The following is a 25,357-nucleotide window of genomic DNA, read 5'->3' on the forward strand; positions in this document are numbered from 1 at the left end:
CTTCGGCCTGTCGTCTGGAACCGATAGATGGCGCACCGTATTGTGAATCCATCCACCGAATCAAAGGGTAAATAACTAGTTGGTCTACACAGGCCTTGCCTACATTCCTCTGGTCTCGTCTCATGTGATCTAATCCCAGCTCATCTATAATAATAATGACAATAATAATCATTCTTATAAATCTAGGGTAGCCACTTCAGATCTTGTGAACTTTTCTCCCAACATTATTTTTTTCTATATCGACAATAACCAAACATTTCCGGACGTAGTTCATGCTGTTCTCTTGTGTGACCCTGCAACTTCCAGCAGCTTGAAGGTATAAATTCTATGCAGCAAGAGAAATAACACAAGTATTATGATGATTCCTCCTCAAAATATGAGAAGGGCGATTTCATGGTTGAAAAATCAGCAATTTTCACGACATTTTTCAACCTGCTGTCCACACAAATGGAGAACTTAAATTTCCTTTGTGGTAATATTAAAGTACTACTGGGTAGACGTGCAAAAAACTGACAGCCGATAAAAATATGTTGTCCATAGGTGAATTAGAGCTTAAAATGTTGCGTGTCGTACGGGACATTTCTGCGTCCTGTTCGACACACAACATTTTCACCTATAATTTACCCATAATCAATTCTTTTGTGTTGGTTATTAGTTTTTCACATGACTACCCACTATAGCTTGCATTGACAAAAAAGAATATTTTTTGCTCAAGCATATGGCTAGGAAACTAGAAATTGTTGTCAAAATGTCCCATACGACATGTATGGAATCGGCCAGAAGAGATTGAAAACACAACTCTGAAGCAGCTAGACTAGCAATAGCTATCGCAAGAGCAGACCAAAGCTGTTGGGTCACACATCACTAAACAAAAAGAATATTTTCCATTTCAGTACACATAGTGTATGCCAAATTCATGCCATGCACTACTGTGAGAACTTTTGGTTATTGTCGACAGCAAGAATTGCATGTTCAACGAACTCTCATTGTGTTTTCTCCCAGACAGTACAAACATTATCAAAACAATAAGTGTAAAGAATCCTTCTACTATTTGCAGGAAAAGGTTACTAAATGCAAATCTTTCCAAATAAAAAATGCTGAATTCTTAACTTTCATATTACCTCAGAGAAGAATAACAAAGTTGAATCATTCAGATAAACATAAATAAATACACTTGATCAGACAGTTAACTTAATATACAATTAATAAATATATAAAGGCACATCCATGTATGCTGATATTACACCCCGCTTGGCAATAGAGGGTTGATAACGCAGGCAAAATACAACAAATTACAGAAACAAAATATACATCATTAAGCACAACTGATGGAAAGAATTGCAAAAAAGGTAATTCCTTTGAAAAATTAGAGCATTAGCCAAGTACACACCAAAAGTATTGCTACCAAAAATGTCCATTTGATTAATATTATGATAACTGTCATTAATCCTGTTCTCCAAAAGAATGACATAAATATCACTCAAGGAAAAAAAATATATGTTAGATCTGGCCAATTTGCCCCTGAAGTGATTTAAAGTTAAAACAAGTGGAATGCCTCTGGCCGTCTCACCTGCATCACGCGATTCAATATAGCAGCAGTGCTGATTTTGAAAACTACTATAACTCGCACAAGATGTTCAGTGATACTTGGTTACTCTTATTTCCACGTTTTATGAACTAGACCAATACACTTAAAGAGATATGATGGCAATTCAACAAATACCCCCAACGTGGCCAAAGTTCTTTGACCTTACATGACCTTTGACCTTGATCATGTGACCTGAAACTCGCACAGGATGTTCAGTGATACTTGATTACTATTATGTCCAAGTTTTATGAACTAGACCAACACACTTTCAAATTTATGGCTGTAATTCAACAAATACCCCAATTTGGCCAAAGTTCATTGACCCTAAATGACCTTTGACCTTGATCATGTGACCTGAAACTTGCACAGGATGTTCAGTAATACTTGATTACTATTATGTCCAAGTTTCATGAATCAGATCCATAAACTTTCAAAGTTATGATGGTAATTCAACAGATACACCCAATTCGGCCAAAGTTCATTGACCCTAAATGACCTTTGACCTTGGTCATGTGACGTGAAACTCATGCAGGATGTTCAGTGATACTTGATTAACCTTATGTATAAGTTTCATGAACTAGGTCCATATATTTTCTAAGTTATGATGACATTTCAAAAACTTAACCTTAGGTTAAGATTTTGATGTTGATTCCCCCAACATGGTCTAAGTTCATTGACCCTAAATGACCTTTGACCTTGGTCATGTGACATGAAACTCAGGCAGGATGTTTAGTAATACTTGATTAACCTTATGGCCAAGTTTCATGAACTAGGTCCATATACTTTCTAAGTTATGCTGTCATTTCAAAAACTTAACCTCAGGTTAAGATTTGGTGTTGACGCCGCCGCCGCCGCCGCCGTCGGAAAAGCGGCGCCTATAGTCTCACTCTGCTATGCAGGTGAGACAAAAATGAATAAATAAATGTAGCCCTGAAAAATCCCCATTCACTTATCCAATGGTGAAGATTAAAGCAGTATTTGATGAAATAGCCCTTGGAAATAAAGTAATAATTGGCCTGATGTCACTGCTATTACTCTTAACAATGGATGATTGTAGAGTTTAGAATCAGCATTTAGAATATCCTCTGATTTCAAACTACCAGATGGGACAAGCCTTTGAATAGTTTTCCGAGATTGAAATTTGCTAGAATGTTCGAAAGTATCTTTTGTACAGAACATAGATTGAAGCAGAATTGTTTGTTGTAAAGATTTGTCACACATCCTTATTGAAGATGCAAAAACAGCTTTCAACGAGAGTTGTACAAGTAGGGGGGTGTTTCACAAAGATTTAAGAATGACTTAGAGTCGCACTTAAATGTCTAGTATAAGAGGCAAGGCCGCATCGGTCAGATCAGGTGAAGAGGACGCGCACTACTGCGTAATGATCAATAAGATTGCGCGTTGCATATCATGTACACATCGGCATTTAAGTGTGACTTAACCCTCAATCTCCCGGGGTATTTTGATTCTTGTCATTCCCGGGGGGGGGGGGGCCATAATGGCCCCCCCTTAAGATCTCTGCCGCTGATCGCTCGAGCGACGCAAAAATTTGCATGCTGGTTGTGTGCGATGTAATCTACAAGGCTGTATGGTAAAATTTTCCAAAATAATGAGATTTTATTTTATATGAATTAATTATGCTAATTTATGCATAAATCATACTTTTTGCTCTAATTCACTAAATAAAGCTCCTAGAATGCTAATTTTTGGTTAAAATATTCTTTGTAGCATTCTTAACAATCGCAATAAAAAAAAACTTCAGTTTGGAAATCAATTTCTTATGTATTTTATTGTTTTATGAATTTCTTATGTATTTCCTTGTTTTTTTTACTTTTTGTTTTTTTATTGTTTTTTCAATGGAAATCGTTCCAGACTTAATTCTGATCATAAGCAAGGCAAAATTAATTAAATTCAATCAGTAAAAGTAGAAATAATGATACATTTATGAATTTTGGCTAAATACACAATTTGCATTGGATTTGTACATGAAATCACGTTTGTGAGCAATTTTGGGTCTGACATGCACTTACATAATGTTGCGTAATGTCGTAACCGCGTATCCGGTCGTCACAAATTTGGTCTCAAAAATTTGCGCAGCGGATATATCGCGAAAATTGTCGAGGGGGGGGGGCCATTATGGCCCCCCCCCCCCGGGAGAATTAGGGTTAAGTCATACTTATTTCTTTGTAAAACACCCCCAGGAAGGATTCCTTCATCGCTCCCGAGTCACTGAATGCTTGGTAAATAGCTAAGGAGCAAGTAATGATAATTTCATCAACATTCCATAATTTTAGAGTGTAGAGGTTACACGGAACACCATATAATCTTTCGTGGACATATGTTGATTGTGAAACGGACCACCCAAACTTGACGTTTCACACAGTGTATTCTTGTCGTCTTCAGGAGAATGAAGTCCTTATGCAGCAATAGGGGTACAGCAGTGATGGAAACACTGCCTGCGACTGTGGGGAGAATCAGACAATGCAACCCCAATTGGTCTGCCCCCTTCTACCAGAGCCATGCTCTACTGAAGATCTGGAGTCTTTTGACCCCAAAGCCAGATCTTGTAGCCTCCACTGCACAGGATTTGTGCAGTGACCCCAAGAAGAAGGAGAATTATTTTAAATATATTCTATAAGGACTGGCGAGCAATTGTTTGTTGAATGATAGTAGCTGGCCGGAGAGAGATTGTTTGTTATATGATGGTACCCGGCCAGGAAACAATAGTGAGTTGCGCCCTCTGTTGAATGTTCTTGAGTAATGTCACGGCTTCTTTATGTGAGATATCAAGCAAGGAAACTGAGTTGACGGATTCAATGATGTCACCACATCTAATGAAGAAAGAAAGAGAAAGAAACAAGGTGTGAACATCAGTCGCTTTCATGAAAAAAGAAAGTTCTCTATATCTCTCGTTCAAGGAATGGATACTTGTAACTTATCATGAGATAGTCCTGGGGAGCGTTTCATGAAAGGACTTGTCGGACGTTTTATCCGACAAGTCCCATTTTATCCGACAGTTACCATAGTAACAGTACCTCTCAGCCAATCAACATCAGAGAAAGATGTCAGATCTGACAACTTGTCGGATGAAAATGTTGATGAAACACTCCCCGGCTTTAAAGACTGTTTCTGAAAGTCATGTACTGCATTTATGTAAATAGTATTCTCTAAACCATTATCATTGAAATATGTTCACTATAAATCAGTTTAATAATAACAACTTATAACAACCTTTTACATTGTAGTTCTGCAATTGTTAATTTTGAGGTACCATGTATATCCATTTTTTGCAAACACTATCTATTCCTAAATTATCTTTTGATATATAAATACCTGGATTTAAGTCAAATTAAAATATATATTGATGATAAAGGAATACAAATGACAGAATCTGTAAATTTTCTTGGTGTATAAATGAACAATAAACTTGGAAAAGATCATATAGATGAAATCTCTCGTTAGATATCATGTGTCATAGGAATATTAAATAGAATTAAACATATATCAATGTCAGTTCTTGTGAAATTATATAATGCTATGATCTTGCCACAGTTGAGTTATTGCAACATCATATGGGGAAATTGTCCAAAATACGTATTACAGCGGTTATACTTGCAGAAACGTGTGATTAGAATAATAACAAAATCACGGTACCTTCTTGCCCATACAAACGTAATTTTAAAATCTTAATATTTTAACAATATTTGACCTGAATGTTTACTGCATTGCCATATTTATGTATTAGTATTTTAAAAATGTTTTGACTGAATGTTGTAACGATTCATTTATTTTTCAAAGTGCTGTCAATAGATATACAACAAGACATTATAATGATCTTACTTGCCAAAATACCGATATGATTTGTTTCGTCCCATTATTGATTACAGAGGACCTATGATTTGGAATAATTTGAAATCAGAACAGAAATCTTGCTGGTCAATGTCTCTTTTTAAAAGACAAGACACATCATCTCTTATTAATCAATTGTTCATTCAATAGACTTTTAGTTGCCTGTTTGCCCTTTATTGTATTAGTGTAAACTGCATTTATTTGTATGTCATTTTAGGGGACTAGCCTTGATAGGCCTTTGTTGGTCCCCTGCATCCGGTTCATGTAAGTTGTGCTTTCATTTGTTGTAATTGTTATCTCTAGAATTGTATTTTGCTTTATTATCCCTTGCCTCTTTATAATATTTTCAAATATTGTTTTATCATGTTAAATGTATGATTTTATCTTGGATGCAAATAAAAGGCCATATGAGTCAATCAATCAATCAATACATGAATTCATTATTCAGTTATTTAAAAAAGAAACAACTCTTATCTACATACCTGGCCTTGACAATAGTTCCTACATACTATTTATCTTTAAACATCTTTAAACAAAGATTTCCTTGTGACTTTTTATCCTTACAAGGCTTAACGCTCTGTTCAAATCAATATTACATACTGGAAGTTTTTCTTATAATTAATTTTACCATTTTTTTTTGTCCTTTTGTTGAATTATGTATTTCTCTTGTATTTCCACATTTGTTATCTCTTACATGTTTGTATATCTTGTACCTTTCTGCCTAAACAGAAGGTATCCTAGGTTATTTTGTAAGTATGCTGGCATCAAACCAATAGAGTATATTTGCTTGAAAATTTCTCAAGTCACAAAAACTTACATTGCCTCCCTGTAAAACAATGTATTATGTTCAAGATTTTGTTAACTTTCCACTGTGTCCATGGCTCTTCTCCCCAGTACCTCATCTCACTAATCAAAAGTTATACCCCTTCACGATCCTTACGTTCCTCCTCTTCCAGTTCTCTCATTACCCCAAAAGTTTTCAGAACCTGGGGGGAACGATCTTTTGTTCACTCATCCTCTAAGTTATGGAATAGCCTCCCTGAAAACATCAAACAGTGCTTGACCTCTGAAACTTTCAAACAATACCTTAAAACATTTCTCAATTCTTCTTAATTTTCTTTATAATTTCCTAAAAAGCGCCTTGAGCACTCTACAGAGTGGATTTGGCACAATATAAGTCTAAATATTATTATCATTATTATTATTAAAAAAATCACTAGAAACTTACTTTAATAAGCCATTCTTTGCTGCAACGCCGTTACTAACGACAGTCTTCACATAGATAGGCTGAGGACCATGGGTAGAATCATTACCCCCCACGATGCTAAAACCAAGGCTGGCATTGGTTCCTTTCTCTAGGGTAATCTGGTGGGATTGACGACAGCATCTGGAATGGCAAGAAGAAGAGATGTACACTTGACTTCGGTGAAATGTGGTTGTCCTTTGAAAGGGATTTCCTCCCTCCTCTTTTTTCTTTTTTTAGTCTAATTTTGTGAAGACTGATCGATCGTCCTCTGTCTGCATACTACAGACTCGGAATTCAGATTAAATTAGCATTATTTTCAAATATAAATTCATATTTATAGCTTTATTTCATATGACACTGAAATAGAGTCAGAAAAGGGAAAGATCTCAGCAATCCTCGCTACCCGAAATAGGAACAAAAATCTCATAATGCGCGAGACGAGATAATTTTCACTCCGTCGGGTCGTCATCACCACTTCCGGTTCAGAGTCATGCTCGCACGAGGTTCGCGATACTGAGTTTTCCACCACGCTGAAATCGATGCCAATCAGCGTAATATGTACAGATTATAATACTTTTTATTTAATTTGGTCAGTTTTGATTCCATTTAAATTATGAATAAAAATTAAAAAATATTTCACGTGAAAATAAATTTTATTCATGTTTTTATTTGGTTATAAAAAAGTAAACAAAAAATGAATATCTTGAAATTTTGCATTTAGCGACCGGCCTGACATCACGATCGTATTCGACTAGACGCTAAATATATACAGCATTCATTCCGTTCAATTTTTTCGTCAACCACAAAATGGATAAAAAATCAGTTTCGGAACTTCAAAAAATCTTAACCGACAGAGGAATACCGTGCAATGGAAAGCGTCGGGCAGAATTAGTGACTTTAGCAGAAAAGGCCGTGAAACTGTATCGTAAAAGAGAGGGTTGTGATCACGAACTTTCCGAGCGAAAGCGACGTTGTGTTGTTGTGCATGACGGCACTGTTGATCTGAATGGCAAAACAGTGCATTGGACTTCCGAACAGGAAGTTGTAATACCGAAAAGCTATCCCATAATGCAATGTGCGTTACAGGGATTTTCCCGGATCTCGGCGAAATCGCTATTTGGGGTAGCGAGAATTGAGCATAAATTTCCCCTTACCACAACTGAACCTTCCACAAACATCAAATTAAAAAGGCATGACAATGTTCTTTCATGTAAATTTCTGGGTAACTTACTTCTTGCGTAGAAATCACCAGATGTTAACAAGGAAAAGTTATATTATTAACGTATTATACAACTGTATATGGATACATACATGTATCTGTCCCCATTAACATAATGGAATATTCCACAAATATATCTTTACAAATGTATGATCGGGGTATTCCATTCTACTTACTGGGGTAGTGATAGCCATGTCAACCAGGAGGGAATGTATCCATGTGTTTCATTATCAGGGTCGGTGTCACCCTCGATGACACTTAGGGTCAATGACCTTGCGTTGGCAGATTCCTTGAGCACCTTCACTGCTTCAGTGTGAGGGAGGTCTAAAAGGCTGGTACCGTTCACACTGAGAAGTATGTCTCCTTTCTGTATAGGGAAATGAATGTAGGATTCGGCAATGATACATCAATGTAAACAAGCTTCATGAGACAAACGGGATATATGAAAGGCTTGTATGATTAACACTGAAAAAGATGTATCCTTTCTGTATAGAGAAATGAATGCAGGATTTAGCAATTATATATCAATGTAAACACACTTCATATGAGACATACAGGGGATATATGAAAGGCTTGTACGATTAACACTGAGAAGGATATCTCCTTTCTGTTTGGGAAAATGAATGTAGGAATTAGCAATTATATATCAATGTAAACACACTTCATATGAGCCTGAAGAAGAGCACTGAAAATGCTTGTACCATTTACACTGAGAATATCTCCTGTATATCATATGCCAAGATGAATGTATGATTCCGCAATTATAGATTATTGCAAATGTTTCTCATGAGTATGAAGTGGGACGCCTAAAAGGCTTTGTACAGATAACATTCAGGAGTATACATGTGTTTCTCTCTCTGTTTGGGAACATAACAACTATATTCCATAGATTCCAATCAAAGTAAATTAATAGAGACAGAAGAATTGCCAGAGAGCTAACACTGTAACTGATGATCGGTTTAATAAAGGGATGGTCCAGGCTGGATATATTTATATCTCAATGAATAGAGTAAAATTCACAGAGTAAAATACTGAAAATTTCATCTAAATCGGATAACAAATAACAAAGTTATTGAATTTTAAAGATTTGCATTATTCCGGTTAAACTGTTCTAGGCATGTCTTTATGAATATTCATGAGGTGGGCTGATGATGTCATATCCCCACTTGTTTTTTTGTATTTTATTATATGAAATTAGGTTTATTCAAACATGTTCTATCAAGAACTTAAACAATTGGATTGACAACTGATTAAGTGCATTAGTTATTTATTGCTGCAACTTATTTCATCATAATGGAGACACATCATTTACACATGTATGAAAAATGAAATATTTATGATTTCATGTAATAACATAGGAAAAAGGAAAGTGGGGATGTGACATCATCAGCCCACCTATTAATATTCATGACAATGTGCATATAACTGTTTTCACAAAATATTGATAAACTTTAAAATTCAATAACTTTGTTATTTATTATCCAATTTTGATGAAATTTTCAGCACTTTGCTCTGTGAATTTTACTTTATTTATTTAGATACAAATATTTTCAGCCTGGACTATCCCTTTGAAATGTTTATAGATCTGTGGCAATTTTCCCATATTTTTTCACATGAAATTTCAGAAATCAGGACATTTTAATTTTTGGCAATTTTGAAAGTTGAAAGTCAGAACAACCCTGATAAAATCACGTTCAAAATCAAAATCAGGTGTATTTTAGCATCTCCCTCAAGCCAATCAACATCAGATAAATATTCTATATCCTTCTTTAGACCGGTAAATGATCCTACCTTTAGTTGGCCATGTCTTGCTACACATCCATCTGCCTGTATGCCTGTTATGAAGATGGGAACATCACCTTTCCGCTGACCCTTTCCCCCACTCACGCTAATGCCCATGCATTCTTTGTAACCCTGTCAAAATAAAGAAAAAGAAGGTCAGTTCTATTCACTCGGCCTAAAATAAAGCCTCAATGCAAACGAAACAAATAAGCTGCACAATACATAGCATCAAATGACCAGGCAAAGGCCTGGAAACAGGCATCTCCTTTAAGAATTGTTTTCATCCGATGACCAATAGTGTAGAAATGACATGGGGGTAAGGGCGTTGGATACCCGAATAGTTTCACAAATAATGATTACTTTTTGCCATTAAAATAATATGTATCAAACATCCTTGAAATTCCAAATCTAGATATTAATCAAAGAAATTCCAAAATCGTTGGCTCACTTTCTTCTCCAAAATAAAAATCATCTCAAAAAGTGTACCATATCCACATTTCTGACCCTCACAGCTTTTGCCTCATCTCAGCACTGTTCATAGCTTAAGGCCCTGTCACATCGTTTTTTGCAAGCCTTGAAGGTTTCACAGGCCTAATTCATTTCCCATAGCCTCGTGTATTAAAGTGGCAGTTTAAAAAAATTCATACAAAATAAGGAGGAAATTTGAGGGTTGAATGTTTACTACCAGTGGAAAGGATACATGTCTGACATTCCATATCTGACCAGAAAAGGATACCTCGACAGGCTCATTTAAAAAATAAATCGGCATTTATAAAGACTACGCCTGACGGAATCAAATTCGTCACTTCAGAGAGAAAAATGGCCCTAATTCTTCCGCCAGTAAAAAAATAGTTCCATAGTAGTGATATATCTTTCCAATTTGGAAAAAGTAAGTTCAGTAGGTACCCTCCCTAGAATCAGTGTTAGATTGTCAGTCATATTCATTCATTTTTGTCAATCTGCAATATCAAATTAAAAAATTGAGAATGGGTTGGCACGAATGAATATCTTTTGCCTGCCAGTTGTGATTAGGCCCGTGTGACCTTTATTATATGGCACATGAAGGTTTCTTTTTAAATTACCTTCCTGGCTTTTCTTTAAAGCCTGGTAAAAACTTTTTTGTGTAAAAATCAGACGTGACTGTGTTTCTGCGGGCAACTGCAAGTGAGATACGTGCGAGATACTGTCAATGCGGGCTACCTGCAGGAGGCCTGTTGGTGGCAAAAACAGTCACTAGCAACTCACCCGCAAGGCTTGAACTGAGAGATGTGATGGGGCCTTTAGAGAAACTATTATTTGTTAATTATTTGGGTCACATTCATTGCACTATTCCCTCAGTCAAATACATCTTTCAAGAAACTTTTATGCCTTTTAGCATGAGCAAAGAATTTGCTTTCCTTTAGCAATGCAGTCCTGTCTTGTAAAATATTTGGCATGTTTTTCATTCATTAAAAAAATGTCACTGTCATATTTCAAAGGTGCCAACTTTTTAATAACTGTCTCTATTTCATTTTATTTTTTTTTCAGCTACCGGTGTGTAGGCTCAGTTGGTAGAGCCTCTGTCTCACAACCGGGAGGTCGGGAGTTCAATCCCAAGCGGCATCAGACCAATAGATGTTATATATGAGAGTTGCTGCTACGCTGTTTAGCGTTTAACGCTTCAAGGCCATAGTTCATTGATCCTAAATGACCTTTAGAGCCTCGTCAATCTGGCGCTGCAAAGCGGCTGCTAGGCCCAAGATCAATTGGGCAAAACAAATTTTTGAAGTATTTCATTTGTCTATTTTGAACAATAACAAATGTACCAAATGCATATTAAAAACTGAAAGAGTATTATATAAACAAAAAAAAAGATGCAGAATGTATATCTACAGCCGTTGACCAATGTATATAGGAAAATAGCATCTACCTAATTCTAGAGAGTGTAAGGGTGCCTTTTGGCAAAATTTTGTTCAATATTAAAAAAAAAGAATATTTTTTTATTTCTCAATCTATGTCCAATGAAAGAACCACCTTCTTTGTAAAACTTTTTCTCTGAACATATTTATTCAATGTTTGTACTAATCTTTCAGGAAAAACAAAAAGAATGTAAACAAGATGCAGATTTTTCTCCCCCAAAATACACTAATCCAAATGAATAATATACCTTTTTAATGTTGACAGTCTTCTCTGCCCGGACCTTTGGAGCGAGGGCGTGTCTTAGCAATGTGAATGGTTCCGTCGGAAGCTCTGCTGGGGGTCCTTGTATGACCTCAGGGGTCGTGACCTGAACCTGTCGTGAGACCACCATCTCAACGCGATCGCCACAGTCCTGGAAAAATGCAAGATGGAGGAAAAAAATAGGCGTGAAATTTCATAGCTACTTTGTTAAAAGGATATTCATCAAGGACCAGTGGTTTAACCCTAAATAGACTGGGCTATTTTGATGCCTAAGAAGACTGGGGGGGGGGGGGGGCTGATTCAGCCCCCCCCCCTATGATCTCGGCCGTCGACCGCGCGATCGCAACGAAAATTGGCACGGGCATTACCCATGGCCTAATCTCCAAGACTGTAGGATCAAATTTTCCGAAAAATCTCATAATTCATTAATTATGCTAATTTATGCGTAAAATCAAAGATTTGCTCTAATTAACTAAATAAGGCCTCTGAACTGCTAATTTTTTATTCACAGACTCTTTGTGGGATTTCGGAACCATGTACCCGGGCATCGCAAATTTGGTCTCAAAATTGCGCAAGACTTGAAAGAAAAGAGTCCTGGAACGGCGCGGCGCCAGCTTTTCGCGTTACAGATTTATCGCGAAAAATGGCGGGGGGGGGGGGCTGAATCAGCCCCCCCCCAGTCTTTTTAGGGTTAAAATGTCTTCATTATACAAATAATGAATACCGGTATTCATGAGTGCAATTAACAGAATATTTCATGAGATGAAAGATGAAATGATCCATTCAACGAGGTGTATCATCTCTCAATGGATAGAAGTATTCTGTCCATTACACGAATGAAGAGAACATTGATAATTTGTTTTATATGACACCTGTAAGTAGATCCTTGTCATTTGGCATTTATAGACTTGAATTCAAAAGTGCATGCAGTGCGCACACGTTCTGTTGTAAACACTAGTGTGTTTTTACGTCTTGGCGCGAGCGTGCAATGGACAAAATCGTATGGATTCAAAATTGCACAGATGACATCATAAAATGGGGCTGAATGATTGACAACAAACAACCAATCAAATGAGGAGGATCTGTCCAGGTGTCATATAAAATGGATTATATGTCAGTTGCCATTAAAATGCGCACACTGTCACAAAAATGGGACCCAGCTTGACTTGCCCTGTCTGCACAAGCCTAATCCCCTTCCCCTATTTCACTCTTAATCTGTCTATATATCTTTCTCTTGCTGTCTCTCTCATCTCCCCTTAGCAAACTAAACTATCTGTCTATCTATCTTTCTTTATTTTTGTGTGTCTATCTATCTATCTATCCATCCACCCATCCATCCATCCCATCTCTCTACTAGTATGTGTATCTCTTATCTTACCCTTATTATTCTAGCTACTCTTTCAGGCATCTCATCTTCAACATTGAATCCATTGATCTGTAGAACTCTATCATCTGATTTTAACCTTCCATCTCTCCGAGCTAGACTGCTCTCCAACTACATAAGAGAAAAATGATATGAAAAAGAAATGTGAAATCATGATTAAGAATTGTGAAATCGTGTGAGAAATGTTCTGCAAGACATGAAAATGGAGAGAACAAGGGTTCACCAACATGACAATAGAGAGTTTTAGGAGCAGTGAACGAGAACGGCGTCGCAGTCGTCTGATTGTTTGAGTCAGTGTCATTGTCTGCCCTTGTTCATTACGGATGCGAATATTTTAGATTTCACTCGACGTGTACGTACGTCCACGTGAAACAGCGTGATAACCAGCAGGTCATGACACGCTGCCTGAACCGGAAGATCAGGCGTACCATCGCCTTGCGACCCGGTCGGGTGATGCGAAGGTGCAACTTGTGCACACTTGCCCTTTCACTTGCTTTGATTCCTTTTTACGCGAGTTACGATATGTATCGGTATATATTTTGGAGATCAGAAAGCAATTTCAAATATGATAAACATAATGCATCGTACAACTTACATTAATTTTGTGAAAAGTCGCTGAAAACTGTGTTTTAATAGGGAAAGGTTGATCTTCATGCTGAGCTTGAACGGTTAAAATGACGTCACCTCACGTGCACGTCCACTATGGTTTAGGAGAACCGCAGAATGGATGTGGCAAGGTTCTCGATTCTGATAGTCGACGTGTGTGAGGACCTGAGGCATATGGCTGGCCAAAAAGTGACGTCATCTCGTACCAGTCGTTTACATGTATGACATGTATTGAGCACTTTTAGAAACGTACGTCGACATACTACGTACGTTTCTAAAATTGCTCAATGGCAACATCAAGGCATTCATTTATTCATCTTTTTTTACCTTGCCACTCAGATTGAGATGCCTCACCACCCCTTCTTCATTCTATGTTTTAGTGCAGCTGATTTTTATTTTTTATTGAACCATATACTAAGAAAAAAAAGCAGCTATCAATAGAAAATCTACAAATTATTATTTACTCTTTACAAGTTTAAATAAAAAGTATGATTAATTTCAAGAAATCCCAAGCCTACATGTATGTAATACTCACCACTTCCATAATATATATTCCTTGCTCACTCCTGTAAGAAGAAAACATAAACAAAGAAATAAGGAAAACAATCTTTAGTTTACCAGATTGCTATCATATTTTCTTTGCATTTATCTAAATTCAATTGAAGATTGAAGAATGAACTGATGATATCATTATAGATGTTTCTAACATTTGGCTTTTTACTGTTACTTGCACGTAGTAGCCTCCAATATTATCAAATTTTCTACAATCTTGATATACACAAAGTAATGTTCTCATGAATATTTATGTCCATGTATTTCATGTTATGCAGAGCCAGGGAAGGGAAAAAATAATAATTTTCGGGGGCTACTTTCCACAAGTGACTGCCTAAATCTGCAACATTGGATAAGCTTTGACATTGCAGCCAATGGGGATTTTCGGCGGCTCTTTGTTTATTTTGCAGGGATCTTTAGAGCATTTCGGGGGCAAAATGATCAAAGCCCCATGTGTATTGTGCCCCCTAGTATAACAGTATTGTAATTACTGATAAGGCTACCTTGCTGGATAAAGAAAAAAAAATACTCACAAATCAATAAAATTCATGAATGATCCCTTATTATAGGTATATGGCGGGCCAATAGGAAGTGCATTTACACTGACGTGGCTACCCTGGGCAAATTAATCACCATTATAAAATAGGTGTATTATTTCAAGCATTGCGATTGGCCAATACGTGTCACATGACATCCAATTTTTTTTGTGCATGCACGGCAGTGCAGAAAGGTGTGCAACGAAAATTGACATTGCGTGCTCAAGCAGACCAGTGCGGTAGAAGTCCCGGGAGAAGTCCAATAAAACAGTACTGTAACTTTTAAGAATTTGTTTCTGTGTTGCTATTTTATAAAACAAATAATGCACTTGCTCTGTCGTGCGTAAAAGTAAAAGCAGAGAAAGCTCGGTTTCTTCAGATGGTGCACACTGGGCACTCGCCGCCAGCGGCTCTTGCCCAGCGGCTCGGCACCTATCTAAAGAAACCTCACGTGCTCTGCATTTCGACTAACGCCCTGGGCTGCATGCATTATTTGTATATTTAATTAATTTTATATTAATTTTAAAGAGACAGAAACCTTGCTAATCCTATTGTGATATTTGAACATGAAGTACTCACTGTTTAGCAGCTATCTTGATACCTAGAGGCACTCCTGTCACCTTTGTGAGAGAGACTTGAAGAACCTTGGTGGTGAATGGTGCTGCTTTCGATTCCTGCTTCTCACGGTATACAGTCAATCTGAGAGGTGATTCGGCAGCACATAATGCCTCTCTTGCTATGCTGTGAGGAACATCACGTAAATCTCTACTATTAACCTGCAAACAAAATCAGGAAAGTAATGAAAATTAATGAAAGATAGAACAAGGATTGTTTCTTAATCTTATTCTCAGCAACATGAATATCTCTCTTGTTGTGCTGTGTGTGAAGAATGTACACCGTCAATATAGGAGTGTCTGGGACATCATGTAAGATTCTACTATCAAACTATAAAATAAAAAATTAAGAGACAAATAGCAAACATGTACAGTTGGGCTCAAAACTTAGTGAACCCCACCACAAAATGCACTCCTTCATGCAGAGTGTTGAATGTAGGCAACATTACTACAATGTTCAGGAAGCCCATAAAATAAAAAAACTTTATTAAATGTAATATTAAAACAATGTGAGATTTCTCGAAATGTATTTCTGGAAATCTCAACTTCTGGGGAAGGGGCATTCAATTTGAGCTAAAATGCTCAAGGCACTCATTTGACATTACAAAGAGCAAAGAGATTTACAAAAGGAAATTATCGATACACTAAATCACAAAGTATTTCTATAGTTGATCTTAAAACACTTCATTCTGGGCCCTCAGCTTGTAATTTCTCATTCTGTTGAAGTGTCTTAAGATCGACTAGATGTGATTCAGTATCAATAATTTGCTTTTGAAAATCTCTTTGCTCTTTTTAAAGTCAAATGAGTGCCTTGAGAATTTTGGCTGAAAATAGAATTAGCACTTTTACAATTTATCCTTTCAACATTGATTATTATCCTATTACTATCATTATGATATCAAATATTTGTATGATTTATACAACCTTCTACAACCAAAAAAAGTATTCTAATATGGAAAAAAAGAGTATTTTTTGACAAAAAAGAGTAGGCCTATTTTAAAAAATTTATCTCAATGTAACAGTCGCCAGCCTCTAATGTAGTGAGATCGGTGAAAAAAATGTGAAATGACTCTACTTGAAAACTTGATAATTCACCCTTTACTTGTTCTTTTCAGTTACTGGCCCGACAGTGATTTTTACCAGTCTGGGACTGTCGGACCGGCGCTAGTGTCACACGCTGCATGATCAAATTTTTTTTTTAAAGTAACAAATCATGCAAAAAAGTATTGGTGTATTTATAGCAAAAAAGAGGAACAAATACTCTAAAAGGGGAACAGTTGGCATGTCTGTTTATATTTCTTCACAGACTACTTACTTGTACTATTTGATCACCGGGTAATATCCTTGCGTCTTCTGCTACTACTTCACCGGGTATAACCTCTTGAATAACAACACCAATCTGAAACAAAACATAAAACAGGTTTTAATATACATGTAGTCAACAACACTAAAGAATGAAAGATAATATATGCATAATAGCCAAGAAAGTTCAAAATATAGTAACGTATTGAATTAATTGACAACCATTTTGCAGATCCCAAATATCAAGTTTCAAATTTGGCTGACAATACATTGTATTTTAGTGATACTAATACACATTGTACACATACATAATTGTACAATGAGCAGTCGGAAGAGATGCATAATTGTAGATTTCTCTGAATTATATGATTATTCATGGATCTTACCATAGAGGCAGAATTGGCGAATAATAATGCAAAAGTATCAAAATTATTGTGTTTAGAACTTCCTATAACAATATGGAGGACAAATCAATACAATGCCTAGGCATTAGATTATAGTTTCGCGCAAAATAATTGTGTATTTCGATGTGCTTGTGGGAAAGGTTAGGTCTATAAAAAAGGTGGTAGAATTCTCTTTATTTTCGTTTTATGCTGTTTATGCTGTTGATCAGTGTTTGTTCCTTCTTCCTAATTTCATCAACATACATGTATAATCAATGTTTTGTTTGCCACATTTACAAAAGCCAGGTACTATAGCAAAAAACACTTTCAAAAGAGAAATAACTAATTGAACAAGAGAAAATGTCATACTTACAAGTGGAGTTTCATTGCCACCAACAAAGTATATTCCTAGATCTCTATTTGGTTTTCTATTGATTTCTATTGAAGTTAGCTGACCATGACGGATGGGTGCACCAGGACCAACTGTATCCACGAAGAACAAATGAAATTAAGAATTATTTTAAGAAAGAAATAATTAGATCGTAATAGATGACAAGATTGAAAATCATTTACCCATTCATTCATGTTAAATAAGTATTTTTCTTTATATATATTTTATTCTTTATATATTCTTTTAATATTTGCAAGGTAACAATTATATAATATTGACTGGTCTTGAGGGGAACATCAAATATATTGCCAGCAAAAGAATCATATTGGCCCGAGTCTTTGGACGAGGGCAATATGGGTCTTTTAAGGGCAATATATTTGATGTTCCCCGAAAGAAGGGCAGTCAATATTTTTATTATCATCCAAATCAGATATCTAGAGCAAAAATCATGATAACAGTGATATCTTTTATGAATAGAGTTCTGTTGTGTCATGATAATATAAGTGCCTAGGCTCTGCACTTTACCATTATGACGTACTTGCAAGCTCCCAGATCCAGCGTTGTCTTTATTATGACGTAGATCGTTGGTGCGCGGAAAATTACGAAGCGTATCGAGCGTATCACTTCATTCGCATCCTCAAAGGCCCGGATGTGAGACCAGGGAAAATACAAAGGTATATTTTGCGTCGTCTCAGCATGCAAAGTCAATACGCGCATTGAGACCGAGGAAAATACAAACAATATACCTATCCCTTCCTGATAATAATAAAATACAGGGAAATACGGTTTTGTAAATAACCAGCTCAGATGTCTGATACGGGTGATAATTACTTTTAATACCCAGTAGGCCTATATGTGAATATTTCTTCTGCGACAAAGAAATATTTTCATTAATTTGTTCTTTTTACATGTACTTATTATTTACTTTTTTTTTTTTCACTTACTAATCTATGCAAAGTACCGGTATACTTTTGATATTTTATCAATTTTGTATCTTATTCATACATGTAGGATTTTTTTTTTTATTCATTAATTATTCTTGGGGGGATGGGAAAAGGCCTGCATTGAAAATTTCACAAATGGTGTAACATTTTGAAGAAATTGCCATTACAGGTATTAATTGTAATGTTTAGTTTTGTATTTTGCAGTTCTTCTCCAATCATTTTGAAAAGTTCTACTTGTTAATTTCTTTCAATATAACAAGTACAATACACCACATTGAACAGCATGGTATTAGTATAGGATTGAGTATAAAAGGTTGCCCCATTTGTTCATTTCCCCAGTGGGAGTTTGACTTTGACTATCAAAATGAACAAGCGAGGGGGTGCTTTATTCTCCATCACGTTCCACCACTCAGCACCAATGTATGGTATCACATTATGACTCAACCAATGGAATGTAAACACAGTATATAAAAGTACGTGGAACCCTTGCAATCTTGTATTGATGAGAATGAGAAAAGGTGTATTGGGTGTGTGTGTGTTGCGGTACATGGAGACATGGTGTAGTCTAAAGATTCAGACTGTATTTGGTGAAATAACGGCCAAGTAACCCATGACTTTTCCTATTGTCATCCATGTATGTCATGTATAAAGTTAATCCCCTATATAGAATTAAAAATCATAGAAATCAGTCGTCAATGGGTACAAAAAATTGATCCTTGTGGCCTGATTGCAATATTTTTGGCCTTTATAAAAACTGAACAACCTACATGTATATATGTAGGTCTACATTTAATATCAAAGGTACTCGTACAAGTTGACCTGCCTAATGGCATGCCTGACAGGGTGACATGTATATTAGAGAGCCAGGTACTATCATACATGTAAGATCAAACATGTGTTCATGTTTGACTACACTGATTTATATCTCATAATGCAATCATAAAAAAGGAACTGTCCAATCAAATGGAAAGCTTTGTGCCAAGCTCATCATTGTTTCGGTTTCATTGTGATCACAATGTCTGAATGCCTAGACTACATGTAGGTGTATACAGGTAGAAGGAGTTGGGCTGGGCTTTAAGGGTGTATGGAGATTCCTCGTGTCAACACTTAGTCATAAAATGTAAACTTGGATTTTGATAGAAAAAAAATGACAGGCATGGGCCTGTGCATATATGTGATGATAGGCGGACAATTCTTCTCTATCTCCTACCACATACAGTACTTTAATAGGCCAGTCCCCCCCCCCCTCCATCTCTGCCTCTATAAAGTCAGCAAGACACACAAGCTCAGCTGGTATTAAACATTGATGCAAATTCTCTTCTCTCTCTCTCGCTCTCTCTCTCATTTATACTAGTAATTGATATTTGTTTCAAGCAATTTGGTAAAAAGCGAGGGGACTAAGGGGTGGCATGTTCCTCTAATTTCAAACTTTATACAGCAATCAATCGGTGAGGGACATCTCGTCTGTGCACCATGCATCCCCCCCTTGTCCTCATAGACAAAAAAAATCATCACAAGTGCACTGTACATGGCTGGCCATAGCAGCTTGACATTTTGTAACCCTTTTATAGCTGTTAAGATTTCGCTGTTGTATAGCTGAAAAGCCGCTATAAAACAGCACATTTTTGTCAATTTTGCACAGCTTTTCCCTTCCGGAATCTTGTATGTTTGATGCTCGTGTCATACGAACCACCCTTGATCCCCACCCCCTATCACCTCCATCATCACAAGACAGAAGAAGATGCCTATCATCTACTAGGTATTGTGAGTCATCACCACGGCAACCTAATCTCAGGGAATCAGTGGTACGAGCACCTCAATGGTATGGAGGGTCGAGGTCGTGAATAACTTGGTCAAATCTTGACCATGGTTGAAATTAGTATTATCAGATTGAGATGGCACCAACGATTCATACATGTACGTTCACTCAAAGGATTCTCGATTTTGTACACTGAATTCCTCCCAACCTCTCTTGCTACCACTCTAAATTGTCATTATATACATGTGTATGAGATATTCAAAGATTCCCATTGTAAAAAAAAGGCCTAAAACAGAAAAAAAAATCAATGGACTGCTAAAAAATCAAGGCAAAACATTTTATATACATTTGTGTAAATTCCATTACTAGAGATGGACAAGGTACAGTGTATCCAAAATGATGCATAGTTCAAGCGGTTATACATGTAGGCCTACATGTTATGTAAATTCCTACTATAAATCAAAGTAGAAAAGATGGTGTGTATACAAATAGAGCAATGTATTCACTCCATGTATAACCTCACTGACACAGGCCGTTTGAATAGGGAATTATTGACGTCAAGAAGGAAAGGAATTAATATTTCAATAGTCATGAAAAGATAATGCTGAATCTACAATTTCTGTAACACAAAGAATCTTTTGCACAATTTCTTTCTTTTCGGTAAGGGGGGGGGGGGGGGGGTCAGGTCAGTAAGGATACCATAGATTGTACCAAAAAACAGATGACTACTTCAGTATTTGGATTAAAAATGTCATACCAAAATAGATGCATATTGATCTGTGCGTGTGTGCAAGGAGGTACCAGCTGGCTCGACTTGACTGTCAGCATATCAATAGTATGCAAAATTGCCGTATTGACATTGAATCCATGGGGCAAAACAAGGGCAGATGTACATTATGCTCAATACCATACAGACATGTACGATACAGGTTGGGATATGGAAGAAACACTATTTTACAGTGAACATGTACACTATAGCCCATCTGCTGTACACATGTATCATAAAAGAGCAGTGTCAGTAGAAGTTCTGACTTTTGCCCTGTAAACAGAGGGTCGTGTGTTCAAATCCCATATCGGTCTAGCATCCTTTGGCAAGGCGTTAATCCACAATTTACCACTCTCGACCGAGAAACCTACAAAAATTGCATTATGTATACTGTAGGCTACAATGTACATACAGTACCTAATACTTTCCTTCATCTGACAGGCTGGTATTGTTTTATAATCCAATTCAATCCTCAAAAGCTAAATACCTAATAATCCCCTAATCCCATTTGCCATCTCTCATGTATTATTTAATCTTGGTCAGTTATATTCTAATTTAAAGCTCTCAACTTGTCATGTGTTTGTTTTTGCATCACTTTAGTATGTAAAAGCAATGAAGGAGCAGTGTAAAGTCCAGTGGTTATGTGAAGGTAAAGTCCACCCAAGAAAAATGTTGATTAGACTAATTAGAGAAAAATAAAACTAGCATTATGCTGAAAATTTCATCAAAATTGGATGTAAAATTAGAAAGTTATGACATTTTATATATTTTTCACAAAACAGTGATACTGTATGCACAATTCAGTGACATGCAAATGAGAGAGTTGATGATGTCCTTCACTCACTATTTCTTTTGTTTTTATTGTTTGAATTTTACAATATTTCATTTTTTTTACGTATTTGACAATAAGGACCAACTTGACCGAACAATGTAGTATTAAACAATATTAATTCCACAGGTTCAGGGAGGCATTAATCATTGTATCACTCGACAATGATGAGAAAATTAGAATATTTCTTATTTCATATAACAAAAAAAAACAAAAAACGAGTGAGTGGATGACTTCATCAGTCTCCTCATTTGCATACCGACTAGGACGTGCATATAAATGTAATTGCTTCGTGAAATTAAGCAAAACTTTATTAACTTTCTTATTTTACAACCGATTTTGATGACATTTTCAGTGTTATGCTTGTTTCTTAGATTTTTCTCTTCTTATTCAAATAAACTTTTTCAGGGGTTGACTTGTCCTTTAAGCATGACAGATTAAAAACATGAAACAGCTGTACATTATTTTACCAAAATCTAATAGTAGAGCATACAATGTAGTCATAACATTCAGTTCATCTTGCTTTTTGCCTAGTATTAAACAAGGAGATATCTCCTTGGTATAAATACTCTATGTAATTGTGCAGAGATAAAAACTTTTAAAAGATGATAATGTAACATCAAAGCCCTACATGTATACTGTGTAAAAACAATGATTTTATGCACATATGACAAGAGAACAAAGAACATATTTCAATCATCAGAGATATCCATTACAGCATCATACTATTCTCAATATCTTTTCTTTTTCTCTTTGATCAACTTCTATGCCTTAAATTTCAACTGAAACAATTTCCTTCACAGCCGAGCAAGCCACCAATACCCCCTCTTACATTTCCAAAACTGACATCACAAAGGAAAATATCCATCCCTCTTTTCGAGCAAGAATAAATTACATCACCCTCTCACTCTCCTAGACAAACTGTCTACTCCAATTCACAAATATTTCCCTCAGAAAAAAATTCCCAAATGACATGGATATGATACCATCTGGTTACATATTTCAACGAGCAATTGATTGAATAATTTATCTGTCTGACATCCTCGATATCTTCTCGCCACGTCTTGAAGCCCGCGGGGGCGCGTTCGTACCCGTATCTGTTATCGTTGGTATGACACGATATGACAGCATGGGCCGTTTGGGAATCGTTTATAATGTAGCTGGTGTTTACTCATCAAAATGCCCATATGATATTCGGTTATGTTCTCATCTGGATTTCTGTCTCTTTTTAGAATGTGATCTTCCTTTACCCTTGCCCAGTAGATCATTCCACCCCCCCCCCCCCCGCCCTCCTCCCAACCTCATCCTCTCTTAAAGTCTGTCTCTCTGCCTCCCCACTCCCTTTCTGTCATCTTTATCACTCTCCCCCCCCCCCCCCTCTGTCTCTCTATTTCTCTCCCTATGTCACTCCCTTCTTTATTATTAGCTTCATATCCCATCTCCTCAACCAATGGGCCTATACTCTTGTTAACAGTTTATTGTCAATTGGTCTAATGCCAATTCGTCTAATTACCAACTCGTCTCTTATCATTTGGCCTACCATCAGTTATCCGCTATCCACATGGTGTAGTTGCCATTTAGTCCATAAACCATTTGGTCTAATTGGATAAGTGTTAATTGGACGAAATGAATGAAAAGAAAATGGGTATTAGACCAACTAATACATAGACAAAACGGTAATAGACGAACTGGTGATTAGACGAAGTGATTATTGGACCAAATGGTTATTGGACTTTTTAAATGGTTGTTAGACGAAATGTTGATAGACAGCATGGCATTAGACTAAATGAAGGTAGACCCCCTCCCACCTTCCTAAAGTGGAAGTAGATCCCCTAAATGTATCTTTTCATTCCCATTGTGGCCTATAGGCTATAACCATTTCTCCAATGCTTCTGCCCCCCCTCCCCCTAATGCTCCACGTCCCTTTTCTCATCTTTACTTTAATATCACCTCATCTCTCCTGCCTTTCCTCTTCTTTTCCTCCTCCCTCCCCCTTGCCCCCTCCCCCACCACCATCCCATCTTCCCATGAAATCTACCCCTTCCATCCTTCATCCTTTCATGTTTCCCTTCACTCAATCCAAATATGGCAAGGACAGTGAACTTGAAGGGACACTAAAATTACGCTTAACACCCAGCAGATCTCCTTTACGCCACTTGGTTCTCCATAACACCCCTTGGGAAATGAGGCGCCCAATGAGCATATAGTATTATGCATGGATGATATAATACCATCTGTCTTGAAAATTATTGCTACTTTTCTTCTCCCTTTTCTTTTCCTTTTCCTTCCACTTTGTAATAAAAATGAAGATTTGAGAAATGTCTGGGGCTTTTTACGGATGCGTACAAATCAGACATAAATGTAATCCTACCATTAAAAATGTAAACGAGCAAATCCCTGCCCACATGCATTATTGACTGGTTCGTATAATAAAACATATATTTGCCGGTAATGCGCTTCCAGACATTTCCCTATTAAAACAAATCCCTAACGGAATAACGTCATGTTGTTGATTGTTTGCTTTGTTTTTCATTTCTTTTCTCATTTAAAAACATGGTCAAGGAGGGAGGCACTTTCATTACAAATTAGCCTAAAATCTAGGCAAAGCTGTATTGTTTATGCTGCTCTGCTGAACGCAAGTGATACGTCTGATGTGGCAAAGGCTACGAATTGTGATGCTGTGCGTAGCCTTTGCCACATTATCGCATCCACAATTCATAGCCTTTGCCACATCAGAAGTATCACTTGCGTTCAGCAGAGCAGCATAAACAATATAACTGCAGCCTAGATTATAGGCTACATTGTAAGTACAAATGGGTGGGTGATCATAAGTTTAAGAAACCACCCCTATTAAAATGCCTATCCCTAAATGATTCTCAACCACTTTGAAATAGAACCTTAATTCTTCTTGTCATATATGTGTGTAAACTTTTGGCCTGCCCCCCCCCCCCCTTCCACTGTAGGTTGACTGCGAGACAGAGCTTCATGTCCTGTATTTAAGTTCATGTTTAGATTGCTCAATTGTGTCTGTAGTCAAACTTACGTCCTGGGTTCTAGGTTGCAGTCAATCGCTATTTAAGCAATGACCAATTAAGATCATCGTAGCATGTGCACTCTGTTTAAAATATTGACCGGGAACCAATCAGAGTGGTTCTTTCATATTATCTGTAATTCACTGCAAATCTGAATGTTAGAGGCCCAAGACATGCATTTATATTTCGTCTTGTACTTTTCCAATCTCATAACAGTATCAAGACGACCCATTAACATTTGGAATGCCACTACCCAAAACGACTCCCATTTCATATGACCAGAGCAAGAAGGACGTGAGCCGGTATTAAACGTTTACAACAAGCGAAACCCTTCTGCTTCTCAGGTTTTCATTCCACATGCCAGTAGAACCTAATGTTTTATTACTGAGAGTATTCTGGTTGTTAACCTTTCAAA

General features: G+C 36.8%; 1 protein-coding gene across 3 annotated transcripts in view; it reads right to left on the reverse strand.

The window, feature by feature from the left end:
* Nucleotides 1-3,373: 3,373 nt before the first annotated feature.
* LOC129264000 (ligand of Numb protein X 2-like) overlaps nt 3,374-25,357 on the reverse strand; it is a 33,722-nt gene continuing 11,738 nt past the window's right edge. For all 3 annotated transcript variants that reach the window (XM_064101261.1, XM_064101263.1, XM_064101262.1), the window contains exons 4-13: nt 17,595-17,704; nt 16,852-16,935; nt 15,502-15,698; nt 14,370-14,400; nt 13,223-13,339; nt 11,831-11,995; nt 9,694-9,816; nt 8,079-8,269; nt 6,666-6,824; nt 3,374-4,419 (exon numbers count right to left, since the gene is read on the reverse strand). In XM_064101261.1, coding sequence (XP_063957331.1) covers nt 4,284-4,419; nt 6,666-6,824; nt 8,079-8,269; nt 9,694-9,816; nt 11,831-11,995; nt 13,223-13,339; nt 14,370-14,400; nt 15,502-15,698; nt 16,852-16,935; nt 17,595-17,704 — 1,313 coding nt within the window. In that variant the 3' untranslated portion in view covers nt 3,374-4,283. The remainder of the gene's footprint in view (nt 4,420-6,665; nt 6,825-8,078; nt 8,270-9,693; nt 9,817-11,830; nt 11,996-13,222; nt 13,340-14,369; nt 14,401-15,501; nt 15,699-16,851; nt 16,936-17,594; nt 17,705-25,357) is intronic.

This window comes from Lytechinus pictus, chromosome 6 (assembly GCF_037042905.1).
Source record: "Lytechinus pictus isolate F3 Inbred chromosome 6, Lp3.0, whole genome shotgun sequence".
NCBI classification, from domain to species: domain Eukaryota; kingdom Metazoa; phylum Echinodermata; class Echinoidea; order Temnopleuroida; family Toxopneustidae; genus Lytechinus; species Lytechinus pictus.